This window comes from Aspergillus karnatakaensis (genome assembly GCF_047715665.1).
Source record: "Aspergillus karnatakaensis strain CBS 102800 unplaced genomic scaffold BJY04scaffold_64, whole genome shotgun sequence".
NCBI classification, from domain to species: Eukaryota; Fungi; Ascomycota; class Eurotiomycetes; order Eurotiales; family Aspergillaceae; genus Aspergillus; species Aspergillus karnatakaensis.
The window spans coordinates 1-17288 of record NW_027395776.1 but is presented as its reverse complement, the minus strand read 5'-3'; the positions used below and the strand labels follow the sequence as shown (position 1 = coordinate 17288).

Below are 17288 nucleotides of genomic sequence, written 5' to 3'. Positions count from 1 at the left end.
ACGGCCGAAACACGAATTCGTTCTCTGTTCAACAGACGCATTGCCATGGTGTTCAAGGATGGGACAAAAAAGCAGGGGTCATTTTTTATGTGCTGAATTCAGATTGTTTGAATTTCTCATTCGATCATGCTGTCGAGTATCCTTGTTTGCTTTTTAGTTTCTGCCTCCAGCTACCTATCTAGCTTTGTTGTTTGTGTGATTGGCGGAGACCTGCTGTGCTCTCTCTTTCCTGCATCGCATTGTGAAGCGTGGACTGTGATACCTATCCATAGATTGATCGTGATTTACTTCTTTCGTCAAGATAGACCGATGCAACTGCGGCGACGCAATATGCCAATCAACCAATTCGAGAGCTTCGACATATCGCCCGAGAGCTTGTCACTCCGTAATGTTCCACAAACTAACCGGCAGTTAGAAGTTACAGCACCCTGAGCGATGGACATACAGTATTCCGAGATAACACCAACAGCACCAGGTCAGGCCACATCAAACAAACCCCTACTGAACTTCAACCCAGCAAAGCGACCCCAAACCCAAAGCACCTAATCCCTGTCTATCTCCTGTACGTACCCACATATTGTATGGATAGATTAAATTAATAGCATTGTACTGTATGACAGCATAGCTGAGTCTGACCACAACCGTACAACGACACCCGAGAGCAACTGTGCAACGCTGGTCGTCCGGTCGTCCAGCGAAACGAACGGCGCGCGGGAAACTTTATTTGGAGAGCGTAGCGCCTCCAGGAGCTTTGGGCTCCAGCTTCCGGTGGCAGTTTCCCGTCACATCATTATTACGCTATCGACTGAAGGTTGAACTCACGCGCGGGCCTTCGCTGGAGATGGATACCTATCTATCATCCAACAATGGCATTATGCGCACTGCAGGGCGTTCCGCATCGCATCGCATCGCATCTGCTGCTGGTAGCTGCATCTGGCTAATTGAGTTTTTTTTTTTTTTTTTACTTTTCTTTTCTCTATCTTTGAACTTTCAGCTTCCAGTTCAGTTCAAACCAATTCAGGCCAAGAGCACTTTGACCTAACCTCTCCTCACCTAGCAGGCTTCTAGAACCACACGAAACCAAACCAAACCAAAACCAAGATCTTACCTGAATAACCAAGGACAGTAACCTAGCCTCACGAGTCAAGCCATGCCATGCCATGCCATCCCAGACTAGCACTCGACACATCCAAACCCATCCACTTCAACGCCTCCCGATCCTCCAAACGAAACTCTACTACGCCGTACTTACCTCGATTCCACGGTTATACTGGACATAATGGACATAATATAGCCCTTTCTTTCGTTTCAGCTCAGCTCAGCCACAATCCACCCACCCACCCCCTTTCCATTTCCCCCTTCCCGCTATCAAGTGGACACTGGAACACAGTGGAAGGTTTGTAGAAACGGGAACGAACGCTGCTGTCATCGTGGTAGCGTCGTACAGGACAGGTGCGTGTGATACGTCACCGAACTTTCGATTGTTAATGTTGGAGCTTGAGCCTTGGGGACCTTACGATGCGGTGCGAGCCTTGAGGCTTGCGTGGGTAATTACGCTTTGATGGATGAGTTGGGTTGGGTTTGGGTTGTTACTTGATATGGGTGTTTTGTTGAATGGAGGTGGGTTGGGCTGGGTTGGGTAACAGGGATAGAGGCGTGATGGGTAGATAACTAAGGGAGGTAGGCGACGTGAGATGGAGTGGATAAAGTAACGGAGAGGATATGGCTAGATGAGCGAGAAGAGTGGCGAGGAAGCGAAGAATATCAAGTTAGGAAGGTGAGGTGAAGAGGTAGATAGCTCAAGTGAGTTTCAGCCCCTGATCCTTGCATGCTGTTGGGCTAGGATGGGCTGATTTGGGCTTGGATGGCTATGATGATAAAGTTTGATTGACTGCGGGTATTGAGTACTATACAGTACATTGAACATGAGAGATCTGGAAAAGGGACTAATACGATACAAGAAGACATGGGGTATGAGATAGAATCCTGCAGGATTCTGACTGCAGAAGTCGGAAAAGGGATCCGAGTCAATGGGATCGCAGGGTATATTAGGTATTAGGTGTAGATACTCTGTTTGGGTAAATGGTCAGCATGGCGAAACAATATAGCTGACTGCAGAATCTCACCTCTGTTAGCTGATTGACCTGTAAGCCCGATTCCGCCATTTCGGCATCCTTGAGGAAGTCTAGAGGCATCCAGACCAAATGGCCACGGATCTTGTCCAGCTTCTCACGAACCTCTTCGATGGGCACAAATGGGTCGTAGAGATGGCCGACTTTGAAACCGTCCTTAGGGCGATATTTGTCATAGTCTTCGAAGTTTTTGACATTATCATCGGGATCACTGCGAAAGAGCTGTCGGTAGATCTCGGTGTTTGTGGTGGCTTGCTCAGTCCACGTCTTCCACAAGTCATCGTTGAGGGGGTCCGTGACGAAGTCATTCTCTGGGCCTTCAGGAATTTCATTTAAACATGTAGTAGGCGGCTGCGCGCTTGGATCGTCGGAGGCATCGTAGTCTTGAGCTGGCAGTAGCCCAAGATGTTCTCTCCATAACTGCCGGCGAAGTGTAGAGGCTAAGCGTCCCGCTTGGTAGCTTTCGCCATTCATCTGACTCTCGATAAAGTCCTGGTCCTCTATGACAATGGCTGTTTCACTGTCATGGTACCCTAATTGACTGCGATCATTGATGTTACTGCTTCCACATATCACAACTCGATCGTCTGCTATCATAACTTTTGCGTGAATGTACAATTCCTCAGAGATAAAGTTCTCACGCTCGGAATCGTCGTCTCCTTCCCATACCTCGTCAGATAACTTGCCTCCGTTCAGCATCGTGGTATGGGCAACAGTGTCCTTGTTCTTGGCTGCAGGGTGGGCTTCGTGAGCTTTATTGCGCTCTTCGTACTTCTCCAGCTGCGCAATACGCCGTTCTTTCTCTTTCTGAGCGTTGTTGTAGTCGATTTCAGTCATATCACCTTCTTTCCCAATAGCTGGATGGACCGCCTCACTCGCGAGAGTCTCCGCAATTCCACGTTGGATGTCATTGTATGTCACACCTGCCTCCTTCTCCAGCTCTTCCAGGGCAGGTGTTTTGTTGATTCGATCGTAGGTTCGCAGATTAAAGACGAATACGTGATCTAGATCCTTATTAGATACTTGACTGTGACTGTCCGAGGAAAGGTGGTTGATGCTCACTTGTAGGGTCAACACCCTGGGCTGCTATCTGGCCAAAAATGGAGTGCTCTCCTCGGTTGATTGACTTGTACTGATAGTCCATGATTGCCCTTGTACCAGCTGCAGCATTGTCGCGAAGGTCTCCAGCAAATCCTGGGATGGCTGGGATGACTATGATCACGCGAAACTTCCTCCCCTCTTTACCCGCGCGTACGCAAGCATTGACCACAGCACGGCCAATTGTGTTAAGGATCGGACCTTGCTGATCACCAGTAGCAGTGATGAAGAATTGGTTTTCGATATACACAAGGTGCTGCGCGTTCTCGATGACCTCCTTATAAGCGTTCTGGATGCTGTGTTCGCAAAGTATGCCACTTGACCAATCAGCACTGCTTCGAACGATTTGAGCCCGGCAAGAGCCTTGTTGGCCACGAGGTTTAGTGCTTAAAGGCGAGAAAGGGTGTTGGATATATTCGCCTGCAGCCCATTAGGTTTATTCGCCCCGACAATGTTTAGGGCCTGTAACTCACCGACAGGAAACTTTGGTCGTTGAACGCCAATAAGATCCTCATTTTCTCCGGTACGCCCCTCAAGTAGAAGCCAGTCTATCCTTTCGTCTCGCTTGTACTTGTCTCTCTTACAGTGATTCCAACGTAGAACGAAGTGCTCGGCTATGTCGTATACACAATCGCCAATCACGCCCATTGACACGTCATGGTAGGGCATTCGGCCGTATTCTGCTTTCGAGAGTTCACTGGATTGCCATTGTTCGACGCTTTGGAAGTCCATAATCCGTTCGTTTGAGTAGTCCTGGCCCGGCCATATCTCCGATCTCAAATGTGATGGATGAACATCCGAAAGCGCATGTTGATGAGCATCCCATCTCCCAAAGCACAAATCAATGCCCCCAATAAAAGCCAATTCATAGTCAATGACAATGAACTTTTCATGGTGAGCCTGTCATTGTTAGTATGATCTGTCAAATAGTAAGCGCTAAGCATTCTCACCCAGTACATCGTAAGGTCTGCCGCATTCTCGAAAATGTTATGATCTGGATGGCGCATAATATTTATGTTCCCATAGCCTGGGCTCCCCTCTGGGCAAAGAGACCTCAGAGCATGCTTCGTATGCGCTGAATTGCATGACACCGCTTGGGTTACCTGTTCCTGATGAGCAAACGGCCAAGGGATGTTGATATGTGAGCGGACCTCTTTGTAAACAATCACGTAAATTTTGACACCAGCTTCAGCCTTACGCTTGAGAATCTGGTCCAATCGCCATTTCTCGTTGTCAATAGGTGCCCTCCGTAGAAAGAGTTCCGGTGACAGCCACCAATCTTCGATATAAATTACCTCCTTTGCTGCTTCCAATGCAACGGACACAGCCCACATGTAGTCTCTGGCATCCACAAAGAACTTAATCTTGTTTCCCTCTCTTACAGGCGCAAACGAGCCAAAACGGTTGGACTCGCAAATTGCCGTTCGCTTCTCATCTGTTTTCTGCTCATGTGGCTCGTCATGGCGGTGGTTGGGGTTTACGATGTTAAAGAGCTTTCCAACGCGATGCTTAAGGTGATGCGCTTTCTCGTTCAGATGAGAGTCTAAAACGTTGAGTTAGTGCTGCAAGGAAAAAAAAAAGGACCTGCCTGACTTTTCATGCGGTCCTCTAAATGGTGGATGTTTTCCTTGAGGTGGGACATGGTGACGGGTTAGTAGGCGCACTGCTAGTTTATTGTGTTATATGGGGCAAAGTGCTGCTGACAAGTTACATTGAGCCAACAATATGATGAGAACAAGAGAATTGTACTGTAAAGAAGAAATGAGGGATGGTAAATAGTAGCCTAGAGATGAGGGGAAATCGGAGAAGGGTAGATTGCATAGATGACCTCATAGAAAGTTGGATTTCTCCCGCCTGTCAGAACTCCGGATCTCAACGTCACCCTCTGCCCTACCGCGTCCACGCCCCTCTCATTCGACGATCTCCTGCTCTGCTCCTTATTTCACCTTGGCACCTTTTCCTGGAAAGGAGAGGCTGGTCCATAAGGCTGCTTCGCGAGTGGAAACCGATTGGAGAGTGGGAGAATCTCCTGCCTTGTGCCTGGGAAAAGCAAACCTCCACATTCTCCACCCCAGTCTGCCGGAAACCTGCGATATTACCTACGCCGAGTGCCCTTTTAATCTCGGTTTCTTGTGTTCTCATCTCAATCAAATATATTGCGCAATCGCAGTGGCACCATGGGCTCGGCTCGTAACCTGTACAAAGATGGTGTGGACTTCACCTCTCTCGCGTTACAGTCGCCCGACTTCGCTAGATAGTTTGTGCTCCCCACGATGACAAGCCGACCGATCCGTGACTAAAATTAGCCCAGTCTGAAGCCGAATAACCAATTAGACTTTACAGACCCTAATGCCGTCAGGTAAATGACGACGATGGCCGTGGGATCGACGCTTCCGCTGACGCTGGTTCCAGACAGTTGACTGTTAGTCTCCTCCAGCGAGACTTTGGCTTGAACGTCGACATCCCTGAAGACCGATTATGTCCTCCGGTATGTGCACTAAGCACTTAGTTCTGGTATTGGCTTAGACTGATAGAGTTAGGTTCCTAATAGGTGAATGAGTTCATCGAGCCTCCGGTCGCGTCCATACTTATCGCAGCAGATTGAACTATATACTATGGATACAAGATCTTCTAGATACCACTGGAGAAAAATATCAGGACAGTTATGGCCCTGACACTCTCGTAACGGGTCTCGACATGTACGTCCACGGTTTCTCTCTGGGGAAAGGATCTAACCCGAACAGAGGCACAGGATGTTGCAGCATATACCCTCTTCTAGGTACCAAATTGAGGTCCAATTGGAATTTCATCGCATCAGGTGAGGCAGATCCTACCTAGTCAGCCTCACAGAACTGATCAAAACAGACATCGACGATGAAAACATCAGGGCTTCAATCCGCACCGTCAAGGAAAATGGCCTCGACTCGCGGATCCAGATCGTCAAGACGAGCCCGAGTGACAGCCTCGTCCTGCTAGACAAGGTCACCGGACTTGAAAGGTGATACAGTTATCTCTGTTCCACACACAATACTAATGGTTGGAAGGCTTGACTTTACAATGTGCAACCCGCCATTCTATTCTTCTCAGAGTGAGATGATTGCTTCCGCCGAAGAGAAAGAGAGACCCCCCTTCTCGGTATGCCGCACCACAGACCATCGTATACAGTGTACCCCTTGCTAACAACTCAAACAGGCATGCACCGGCGCAGAGGTTGAAATGGTGACCGAAGGAGGAGAAGTCTCCTTCGTGGCTCAGATGATCGACGAGAGTCTTCAACTTCGCGAAAGAGTGCAATGGTACACTTCCATGCTCGGAAAGCTCAGCAGCGTCTCTATCCTCGCCGAGAAGCTCATAGGTCTTGGAAACAACAACTACGCAGTCACGGAATTCATTCAGGGAACAAAGACCCGGAGATGGGCAATTGCTTGGTCATGGAATGATCTCCGTCCAACAGTGGTATGCTTCATATGTCGGCCATTTGACCTATAAACCCTGACTCAGGCTACTCTAGGCTGTCGCACGCGGCATCTCAAGCTTTCCAAAGCACCTCCTCCCCTTCCCATCGGAGTATACATTCGACCTCCCTGATAGCTCCATCGACGACATCGGAAAATCCCTCAACACAGAGCTGTCATCTCTTCACATCCACTGGAGCTGGGATCCAAGCATTGCCGCGGGCGTAGGATTCGCGCTTGAGAACGTCTGGTCTCGCCAGTACAGAAGGAAAATGAAGATGTTCGAGGCTGGAGGGCCACCGAAGTTTGATGTGAAAAAGGCAGCGCTGGGCTTCAGGGTCTTGTTGAAGATGGATCCGGATGAAGAGAGGACTCTGAGGGTTGTTGTAAGGTGGCTTAAGGGGACGGATACCGTTCTTTTCGAGAGTCTCTGCGGGATGATCAAGAGAAAGGTAGAGGGACGATAATAGCGGCTATAACCATCGAGGGACAATTGCATAAGGTGAATTGACAGCGGGAAGTACTCCAAAAAACGGCTTCATGGTATTCGTTAACGTCAACTCAATATCAAAGCTTTTCTAATCCACAATATACTCTTGCGAAAACAAACAAATCTAGATGCATCACCGATAAGGCTCACCACATGCTCGCAAAACATTCATCCTCATCTACCTACCTACCCCCCGCAACCTCCCCCTGCAACTCCCTCAACCTCTCCCACCCCTCACTCCCCTCCCAAAACTCCTTTCCCTTCCCCATAATCCCCCTCACCGCACTACGCCCCTTAAACCGCCAATCCTTCGCCACAAGCTCCGCCTCCCCACCTTCATTCTCCGTCCCCTCCTTATCAAGCGGCCCGTACTTCGCATACCCATTGCGCACCAATCGCTCCGTAGCAGCCACAATCTCCATCCACCTCTTCTCATCGCCCATCTGGAATGCCCCCTGCGTAGACGAAGCCACAGTTGCGCGCCAAGCCTTCTCATGCGCCTCCAGCGCCTTCGAGGGCCTCCCCCTGAATCTCTCAACAGAGGCAACAAGAAGCCATAGCGGCGCGGAGTGCGTGATTAGCGGGATGATGGAGTGTTCGACGAGGGAGAGGATCGAGCCGGGGAGTGTGCCGCTGCGGACGACGCGCTGCGGTTTCGCATCCTCGGTGTCAGCGCCGACTTCGATGAGTAGATCCTCGTAGTCGTATGCTGTAACGAGATGGTCGACGAGCATGCCCAAGATCGGGATGTCGATTGCCTTCTCGCCTTGCTTGGGGCCGAGGAGTTCGATGACTTTGCGTTGGGCGGCGATAACGTCGCGGTAGGGGGTTAGCGGGGGTGGGATTGAGGCTGCGACTGTGAGGAGGTTATCCCAGATGCGGGAGTCGGTGTTTTTGAGCTGCGCCGCGCGGTGCAGGGCGGAGATGGCTTCGCGTTTACGTTTGTAGGGGTCTTCGGGGGCTGCGGGTAGGTCGGAGGGTTCCTCGTCGTCTGCTATGGGTTCGGCTGGTTGTTGTGGTTGTTCTTGGGGCTGGGTGTCGTCGGACTCGGAGGGTTGGGAGGTGCGCAGCATGGCTGCGGCGAGGTTACTCCATGCTTCGGCGTCGGTGTCTTCGAGTTGGACGGTGCGGGTGAAGGAGTCGATTGCGTCGTCCCAGTGCTGGAGCTCAAGTTGAACGCAGCCGAGGGCGAACCAGGCGCTGTGGTTGAGGCGGTTGATGTACAGACTCTTTTGGTAGGCCTCTGCGGCCTTTTCGAGGGCCGGGGGGGTAAGGGTAAGGAAGTGGCGGGCGAGAGAGCGCTGAGCGCGAGCGTAGCGTTGGTTGGAGACTTCCCAGGCGCGTTCATAGAGGGTCGGGTCGGTTTGAATGTCTCCTAGGATGCAGAAGAGACGGGGAGCGTCGGCTGGAAGAGGAGATAGTTCGGGGCCTTCGAACTTTTCGTTCTCGTCATCGGGGTTCTCTCCTGTTGGGTTGTAGAGTTGTCTGCGGACGGTGACCTTCGCCTTGTCTTCTTTGTCGGTGGCGGCATAGCATAGTGCGACTTCGGCCCACATTTGTAGTCGTTCGTAGATATCGAGCGCTGTGCGGAGACCTCCAAGATTAACCCATCTGTTGGCCAGTTCGGCTTCGAGGTCCCAGCGCGTTGAGAAGCTCAGGAGCCAAATGTACTTGAGTCTGTCTGCGGCCGATGCAGACTCATCCTTTTCGGGTCGTGGAAGGAAAGTGGATGGTTCTTGCGGAGTGTCGGTTGTCTGTGTGTCTTGTGTGGCGGTGTCGGCAAGGACCTGATCGACAAGAGCCTGCATTTGTAGGACAGACCTCTCAACGGTTCTGGACCTGTAACCCTCAATCCGACTGCGGAGGAGCAAGCCCTGTGTGTAAATCTGCCAGTTGGAACTACCACCGTCTAGAACTCGGGTAGCATAAGGAGCGGTCTCTTCGCGGGTCAGTCCGTCCTCGGGCCTTGTGTTGGTGATGGCCGCTGCGAAAGACAAAAGAATAGCAGAGTCAACGGGGTCAAGCATCGGCTGCTCTCCTGGGTCAAGATTCGCCAATGCTGGTGAGAGAGCAGACTCCTCTTGAACCTTGACAGCCTTTCCTTGCGACTCCTTGTCATCTTGCTTGGTGAAAGAGATAGCCTCTAAGAGAGTATCGTCGTTAAGATCCAGTTTCTTCGGCGCAGGAGCATCGCCATTAGTCTTTTCGGAGCCCTCCATTTCCTTGTCGCTGGTTGCATCCTCCGCACTCTTAGCCAGAATAACAAGCTGACTGATATCCCTGTCCTGGAACTTGGTTCGCTTTCCAAGACGACCGGTAAGAGCAAACTCAAACTTGCGCACAGCAGCAGCGTTCTCGAGATCCGTTCTAGCCTTAGCATCAGATCCGTGGTGGACATGAATTGTTGCACGTTCGAGCAAGAACTTGCCCTGCTCCAAGCCCGTGGTGTTATCACCGAGCACTCTCTTGCTGAGCTCATTCAAGTCCTTGTAAATCACATCCTGCAGCGTACTCGTAACCTCAGACAACATCTTCTGGTGGAGGAAATTCACGCGCAACCGTGCAGTCCTAGCCACCAGGGGTCCGTCCGCAACCAAAACATCAGAGTCAACGAGAATGGCCTTAGCGACGGCGAAAAGCTCCACATTGGGCGTCAGCTTATACGCCGCTTCTCCATCCACCGAGAGCTCTCGGATGACTTTATCACGGATCGACCGGAGGGTTGCGGGGTTCGAGCGGAGGATTGAAGGGACGATGACATCGGCGGACTTGAACTCGAGCGGAGGACCGGTGACGTTGGACTGTAGGAATGCGAAGAGCGCCGCTAGACCGATGTAGAGGAGTTGCGACTTTTGCTGTTCTGAGCTCAAGCCCTCGATGGGTTTTGCGGCAACAGACTTCGTCTTTTCCGCCACGAACTGAGTGTATGATAATTCGCCTCTCGAGACAGGGTCGAGAGTTCCCCGGTTAGAGTTGTGCCCAAACACTTCCTTCGCGAGTGGTAGCTCGAGCAGCGGGGCGATCTCTCCGTCTTCGAGGTGTATGGGGTCATATTGGTTGTTCAGCGACGCTTCACCGAAGAGCGTGTCTAGAGACGCGGGATATATCACGGTAGAGGAGTCGGCCATATCGACGGTCTAAAGCGAGCTTTCTAGAGTCAGCACGGGTATAGAAAAGATGAAGATAAAAAGACCAAAAGACCCTACCGTAGCGAAAATGACAAGGGGGAATAGTTGAGCACAATAGAGAGTCTACCACCGGACCATACCGCGTAATTCTGCGAGGCCGATTTCGTCCAAAAGAATGCCTGAACTGCAGTCAGAAAAAGAGAATAAAGAGAGACTGAACGAGGGGGATTTTGGTGTCGCTCAACCCCGCGGCTCCGCTGCAACTTTTTCTGTGCCTTTATCGATAAGGGGCATTTATAAGCAGGTGCGTGGTGTTTAAGTGTCCTGCAGTGGGTTTAATACTCCGGCGATGTGCGCACGCACTTTATATCTGGCGAGCATGAATCGAATTTCCCCTGCGAGAAAGAAGCGCTATCTAGCTGCTCTTGACTAATACTGATATATAGGCTGCTTGAAATTGGAATAGCTCAGGTGATACTTGATTGTTTTGTGATGCGAGTGGGAAAAGTGTATCATCCTCATGCAAATCATGTGAGAATATGAAGGGGTCAGCATCAGAATGTATGTCGTGAGACACTAGGCTTGCAGTGCGTGCTGAGAATAGCTCATAGCTCTCGTTGAGTACATGATCTTGGCATTGAGTAGAGATGCCAATATCTCCTTCCGCAAGTTTTGGAAAGTTCCTGACAGCTGATGCGAAACGAGGCTAGGTCCATAGCCATGGTAAAGGGCCTTTCGATATACCGGAATAGCGGGAGAGAGGTAAAAGGTCCTCCTGGGAAGGCCACAGAGAATATTCTTGAAAACTTTCAATGGCTGGTGTCGAGCTCTGAGCTCCGTCACCGAAGGGGAATGAAACCAAAGGGTCGAATGTCGATGTCGAAGCATCTCGAGTGCATAGCACGTTTATCGTCTTTTATCTCGAATCTGGACCTACAGGCTTAATAGGGTTGGGAGTGAGATGCGATGCCCTATCCTTCTCCAATCCAGTGTTCGACTAACTTTAGGTGCCGGCTGGTTCGAGCCCAGGCGTTATCGTTTGATGATTCTTCTGATTCTAAATGCGGAAACCGAAGAGCTGGATTGGACTGTACATCAAACGCTCCAAGAGCATCACTTCTCACAGATAGTAACTAAGACTAGCACATCGAAATGAATAATGACTAGCCCACCAGCCATGCCAGGCTGTCAGGTACCTGTACTTATGACAGGAGTAGTCGGAACTGGAGATGCTGGTCCGATGACTGGCACAGATGGAGGGCCACCCAATGGCGTCTCTATTTAGTACAAGCCCTGGATGGTCATCTCTCGACCGGAGAAAGCCCATGATTATTATTGAGAAGTGAGACCTCGGCAGGAAGTACGGTGAATAGCACATTCTCATTTCAAGACCGGCCGGTAACAGCGTTGTTAAGTGGGCTCTGCTAACTATCGAATTCGCCAAACTATTCCAAAGAACGCGAAACCCCAAGGCAACAGGACATCAAGCTAGATGACGACAAGCTGGGGTATTTTGCAAGCCAATTCTGAGATGAGCAGACATTTCAACGATAAATGTCCAGATTCCAACAACTCATAAAACCCGATCTCGGCACATCCTCAGAGCTTCCGTCACTCCCCCTCCCTCCCGCATCCACAAACTCACAGTGATCGTCAAACTCAATTCCCTCATCATCCCAATAAGCAAAATCCATCCACCCTATACTCGTCTCCTCAACAGCCTCCGCCATAGCCCTAAAGCACCCTTCATTCCCCTCCCGCATAGCGAATATAACCAGCGACGCTCTCTTCGTACTCATGAACTTCTTTGGCCCCTCCGGCCGCTCAAACACCTCGACCCATAAAGGATGGCGTGTGGCTCGTAACTTCTCCTCTATGATATAGTATACCATGTTAAAGTGGTTGGTGACAGAGAGATAATTCAAACCCAAATAGGACGAGATCCAAACCCAATGTCGCCCTTTAAATCGAACTCTAAGATTCTTAAAAAGTCCTTGCTGGAGAGGATGCCCTTGTCGCGAAGCGTATGGGACTGGGTGCTCTTTTTGGGTTGCCATTTGTAGCCCTCTGCGACATGGGCTTCGAGCACGGCTTTCGGCATTTTGTCTTCTTCAACAGAGGTTATGACAATGGTTGATGTCTCTGTCAAGGCGAGCATTGTGGGGTCGTCCCAGCCTGCTGCTCGGAATCGTCTGACGAGCTCGGTGTCTTCGAGAGTTCCCTTGCCAGTCACGGGGTCAACGACTCGCTTTACCTGGTGGAGCCGAAGGGAAGCAAGCGCCGTGGCTGTTGGGATATCGCTATCAGGGATTCTGTCTGGGATCCAATATGCCTCGCGGTAGAGTGTGACGAGCGACTTCGACCTCAAAAGCGGATTTGTACTGACCACTAATAGTTCACGCAAGTCAGACGCGTTTCGATAATCACGATATGCGTTATTTCTGTAGGTGGCTGATGTGCGCAGGTTCCTGACTTTGAAAACAACGGCGAGGAGGGCCTGTACGAAATGAGATTTCGGAACCTTGCCGTCGACGAAGAAATCGTCCCTGAAGACCAATTCTAGGCTTTTATATAGGCCGATAGGGCTCTTGAGGTAGCGCTTTTGAACAAGCATATTGTGCAAGTGCATGAGGCACATGCAGTCTGCGGAGGATTCCCATAATCGCATGCTCACTGCGTGCGCTAGCTCCAAGGCTTCCATTAGACCGACTCCGCACAGATAAGGCGAGTACTCCCAAAGGCCGTTCGAGTTTGTGCTGGTAAATCGGGATGGGGGTATGGTTTTGAGGCCATACATGTATCTGGTTTCTCCTAACCAGTTTAGGAAATCATCGCGTATCTCATTGATGCATTTGGGGTATTATTCGGTACCCAATAGGGCCGCCATGGACCATGACATACTGCTCGAGATATATGCTTATACGAGCTGCCTCCATGATGAATCCCCTAGGCTCTCTATCATACATGCGATCCAAGAATAGGTCTAGGTCGCGTCGAGGCCTGAAAGTCTTTGGAGGGCAGATCAGAGTGTCTCCATACAAGCCGTTCGCTAGCCACCCACGGGACACACAGAGAGAATCAATAATGCATTGTAGTTGGAAAACCAGATGGGGTTGGATCTTTGGCTTTATGTCGGTTGCCGGTTTCTGCATCGCAAGGGCTGTGACCTCGCCCGCAAATTCGTTCAGACCATACAGCCGTCGATGATGATGCCACGGTCCATGAACAGACCAGTCGACAGATTCTAGCTGAATCTTTTCACCCCCAAGGTTTCTGCGCTGAGTCACAATCGCCGAGAAGACGTTCACCAGATCATATAGCCAGTTTATTGTGTAAGCTCTCCGCCACTTAAGGCGATCTTCATTACTTGCTTGGCTGAGATCAAGCGTTGGATCCCAGTTCAAGGTTTTGAGCATCGCTCTGGTTGGCTTCCCGCTTCGTGTTTTTTGGAAGTCTGTGACAAAGTCGAGCAAATCCTGATAAGCATATATCATCAAGTGTTCCCTGATTTCAACATCACGAGTGAAAAGGGTTTCGACTGGCCCTGTGTTATCCTCCCGCCACTGTGACATAGACAGACGAAAGCTGCCCTGTGCTTTGTCGGGATCTCCTCTCGTGATCGTCTTCATGATGGTCTCATAGGACTCATGTCCGGGAAAGTCTGCCAAGGTTTCAGTCTGGATTTTGCTAAACATCCCAAGCGAGATGTTGCGCAGGGCACCAGCAACAGCACTGTTTAGCCCATGATAGGCTACTCTATACCAAACACCCTGCATACAGCTTCGGAGATCAGACCATTCCAAGTTCAGCGAGTAACAAGAGAGGAGATAATCTGTGACGAGACCTGTTTGATCTTCGATGATACGGTAGCTTTCGAAAGGTACTTTGTCCAGGTCTGACTCGTCAACGTTCTCTCCTTTCGACTGGCGCCCCTTTTTACCCTTTCCTTTCTTCTTGCCTTTGCTCTGTACTCGGACGGGAGCGTTGGTGGCCCTTTCTGTCGCTTGTTCGTCTTCCTCATCGTCTGCCTCACTCAGGTTGAGACCTGCAAATTTATTCGAGAAGACGACCTCATCCTCATTCTCTTCACCCAACGGCTGGGTAGAGTCTTTTATTTTCGTGAGCCAGGCTTCACCCCCCATGAGGTTGAAGGCTTTCGTAAGGCCGTTGATCCAGACCTCATGAGAGATATTGCTTTTCACGACTTCCGGATCCGGATCTTCGGCAACTAGGCGGCGGAAAAGGGAATGTGTCTTTTTTCTCGCCTCTATGACAGAGCGTAATAGACGATGGATAGTGGCTGGGATAGGCTTGATGTGTTTCGCGACCAGCTCTGATAGAGACACTAGGCTCGACAAGGTGATCTCACCACTAGTGTTGAGAGGAATGGTTGTCTCTGCGGGAAAAGATTTGATGATGGTGTTTGAAGCGTGGATAAGCCAGTAGACTAGTCGCTTTTGGTCTTGCTTGTACTGAAGGTATGTGTTGGTCATATTGAACCTCAGTGGGAGGAAATATAGTGAAGTGAAGGGAAGATCGACCGATGAATAAGACAGAAGAAGCACAAACGAACAGAGCACTTAGCTCTCTCTCTGCTTCCTGCAGCGAGAAAAGATTCGTTGGCAGCAGGGAGAGTAGGCATGACGGAGGATGGAGGTTGGTTTTGGCCTCACTTCGGTCGAGTTGAGTCGCCATCCTTGGCATCAGATCTTGAAACAACAATGGAGTGGGTTTTCCAAGTGGCCAAACACTCTTTAGGCTGAAAGGTGGGTGGTCGACCAAGCGCCTGGGCTGACAGCATATCACAGCATATGTGGTGTGCATGAAGGGCCTGTGTCAGAATACACCAATTTCTCAGGAGGTTCTTGTTGTAAAGTAGGCTGACAATGTAGGTTAGGTACCTAGAGAGGTGCTTTGAGCATCAAGAGGGAGTGTCAAGAATAGCACCTTCCTATCTTGTTTTCAAGCAGGCACCTACAGGTTCAGCCATCCACCACCATCATCTTCTCACCACCATCTCTCCTATTTTCTGCCTCTCAGCCAAGCAATAGACTCGCACTCATCTTTATCACTTAAAAAGTATATCTTACTCACTTACATCACTTACCCATGGACGCCGTACGCTCTTTCCTTACTATCCCCCCCCAGCGAGTCCTCTAACTTGTCCTAGGAAGACATAGTCTCCGAATTTATGGAGCCCATCAAAGCCGGAATTGCCAGACTAACACCCTCTCAACGCACCTCACTTCGCAACCTCATCAACTCACGCATCCAGAACTTAGCATCTGGCGACCCCGAGCTCTCCGTCCAAACCAGAGAACCCCCTGACCAGCTATTCAACGATATGCTCGCAGAAGACGAGCCGATCCAAAACGAGCCGCCTTCCGCCACCGAAGAACTATTACTGAAAGCCCGTATCAATGAAAAAGAGCACGAGATTAGACAAATTTGCATGAACATCGGTAACACAACCGATATGGGCGCACTTCAGCAGGGAGAGGCAGTGTTGGCATTGCTTAAGAAGAACGGCGCAAAGAAGAAGGACAGTACACTCTATCGCACGAGACAAATGGTATGAGCTGTCTTGGAGCAGAATGGTTTCGTACCGCTGACAGACGAACAGTTGGCCGAGAAGATAAACACAATGCGTCGGTATCAGCTGGAGCTGCAGGCTCTAGAAAAGGAAAAGACTCGCGCACGTCGAGCAAATTCAAGTGAGCGGATTGGCGCACGACACATGGTTCTAACGGCAGTGCTGGCTTTTCAGGAGTCTCGACGGGCGGAACGAGCTCGAAAGGCCCAACGGACTCAAATATTACAGCGGGATGAGGATTATGATACGGAGGATAGGGTTTCTGATGGGCAGTCCTGGTATGCTGAACGGTCTAGGACTGCTTGAGTCTAGGTACTTTCTTGGTAAGACACTGCTACAGGTAACTTGTAGATACGATCATATCATTATATATAGCTAATCGACAGCATCAGGTTTTCAACCCAGCTAGCCATGCATTCTGGTTATAGAAGCAATGGCAGAAGACATCGTCATTCCACTTAGCTGTAGGCATATAGAGGAGTCTTCACGACGGTACGAGATCAATATATAGCACGGTCAAAGCAAATATCCTAGTTAGTCCCGTCTAAATGGCCTGTACGATGCTATATACTTGTATACAACAGTGAAATTCCCCAAGTAACCATTTCGAAGCCGGATATTACCAACTAACCGTCCAACGCAGCCACCACATTAGCCAAACAGCCTATCTCAAGACCAGTCATACGTTCTAGAACTTAGGCCCTTTCAACAACCCCTTTCTCAACATCACTCCCCCCCCGAACTCTTCCTCCAATATGACTACCACCCCTAACTTCCCTAACATCCTCATCCCCCTCAACATCAAACCCCCTCCCCAACCTCTCCGGCCCCACCCCCGTAACCAAAATCGTATACGCAAAAACACACCCCATGAAAATACAAATCACCTTGCCATACTCATACCTTTCCACCCCACTCTCCGTCGGCTGCAACGGAAACCTCTCCCCGATCGTACTCTCAATCGTCGAAGACGCACTACTAACTAGATTCCCCAACTGGTACGCCGTCCCCACCGTGAACGTGCGGATCCCACCAGGCGCCAGCTCCATCAGATGGATCGGGATCACGCCCCACGCGCCCTGCACGCAGAATTGCTCGAAGAAGGCCGCCGCCATAATGGATGGTGTGGACGTGAAGGTGTAGGGATAGAGGAGGGCGCCGCCGAGGATGCTGATGGTGATTATTGAGAAGCGCCGGCCGAAGATCTGGGATGCCCAGCCGATGAGCGTGCCGCCGGTTAGGGCGCCGAGATTGGCGACGACTTGCGTTACGGTTACGGTGTTTTTGGAGAAGTTGTATTGGCGTTCGAGGAGGGTCGGGTAGAGGTCTTGGGAGCCGTGGGACTGTGGTTATATTATCAGCATGAGGCCCAGCCAGAATTCTAGGGCTAGG

At 50.4% G+C, this 17288-nt stretch overlaps 6 protein-coding genes across 6 annotated transcripts; 2 read left to right on the top strand and 4 right to left on the bottom strand.

Moving 5' to 3' along the window:
- Positions 1–1683: 1683 nt before the first annotated feature.
- On the bottom strand, positions 1684–4991 carry pldA (putative phospholipase PldA). The gene is made up of 8 exons (XM_073708653.1): positions 4935–4991; positions 4824–4857; positions 4382–4773; positions 4181–4333; positions 3704–4130; positions 3195–3650; positions 2127–3136; positions 1684–2070 (listed from the first exon to the last, which is right to left on the bottom strand). The coding sequence occupies exons 2-8, from the start codon at positions 4828–4830 to the stop codon at positions 2056–2058; spliced, it is 2460 nt and encodes an 819-aa protein (XP_073566449.1). The 5' UTR covers positions 4831–4857; positions 4935–4991; the 3' UTR covers positions 1684–2055.
- Positions 4992–5407: 416 nt separating this feature from the next.
- Positions 5408–7152, top strand: BJY04DRAFT_222812 (DUF890 domain protein; the record flags this gene model as incomplete). Its single annotated transcript, XM_073717506.1, has 10 exons — positions 5408–5487; positions 5542–5589; positions 5643–5718; positions 5771–5781; positions 5831–5929; positions 5975–6048; positions 6096–6228; positions 6275–6365; positions 6423–6686; positions 6742–7152. 10 exons carry the CDS (start codon positions 5408–5410, stop codon positions 7150–7152), a joined length of 1287 nt encoding a protein of 428 aa, XP_073566448.1.
- Positions 7153–7357: 205 nt separating this feature from the next.
- On the bottom strand, positions 7358–10303 carry BJY04DRAFT_231411 (uncharacterized protein; the record flags this gene model as incomplete). The annotated part of the gene is made up of 1 exon (XM_073719530.1): positions 7358–10303. One exon carries the CDS (start codon positions 10301–10303, stop codon positions 7358–7360), a length of 2946 nt encoding a protein of 981 aa, XP_073566447.1.
- A 1921-nt stretch (positions 10304–12224) lies between these two features.
- Positions 12225–14796, bottom strand: BJY04DRAFT_222810 (uncharacterized protein; the record flags this gene model as incomplete). Its single annotated transcript, XM_073717505.1, has 2 exons — positions 12225–13104; positions 13175–14796. The coding sequence occupies 2 exons, from the start codon at positions 14794–14796 to the stop codon at positions 12225–12227; spliced, it is 2502 nt and encodes an 833-aa protein (XP_073566446.1).
- Positions 14797–15412: 616 nt separating this feature from the next.
- On the top strand, positions 15413–16202 carry BJY04DRAFT_222809 (uncharacterized protein; the record flags this gene model as incomplete). Its single annotated transcript, XM_073717504.1, has 3 exons — positions 15413–15421; positions 15474–15875; positions 15927–16202. The coding sequence occupies 3 exons, from the start codon at positions 15413–15415 to the stop codon at positions 16200–16202; spliced, it is 687 nt and encodes a 228-aa protein (XP_073566445.1).
- Positions 16203–16591: 389 nt separating this feature from the next.
- BJY04DRAFT_222808 (major facilitator superfamily domain-containing protein) lies at positions 16592–17239 on the bottom strand (the record flags this gene model as incomplete). The annotated part of the gene is made up of 1 exon (XM_073717503.1): positions 16592–17239. A coding segment is annotated over one exon (648 nt), but the record flags the coding sequence as incomplete, so codon positions are not given.
- Positions 17240–17288: the final 49 nt, after the last annotated feature.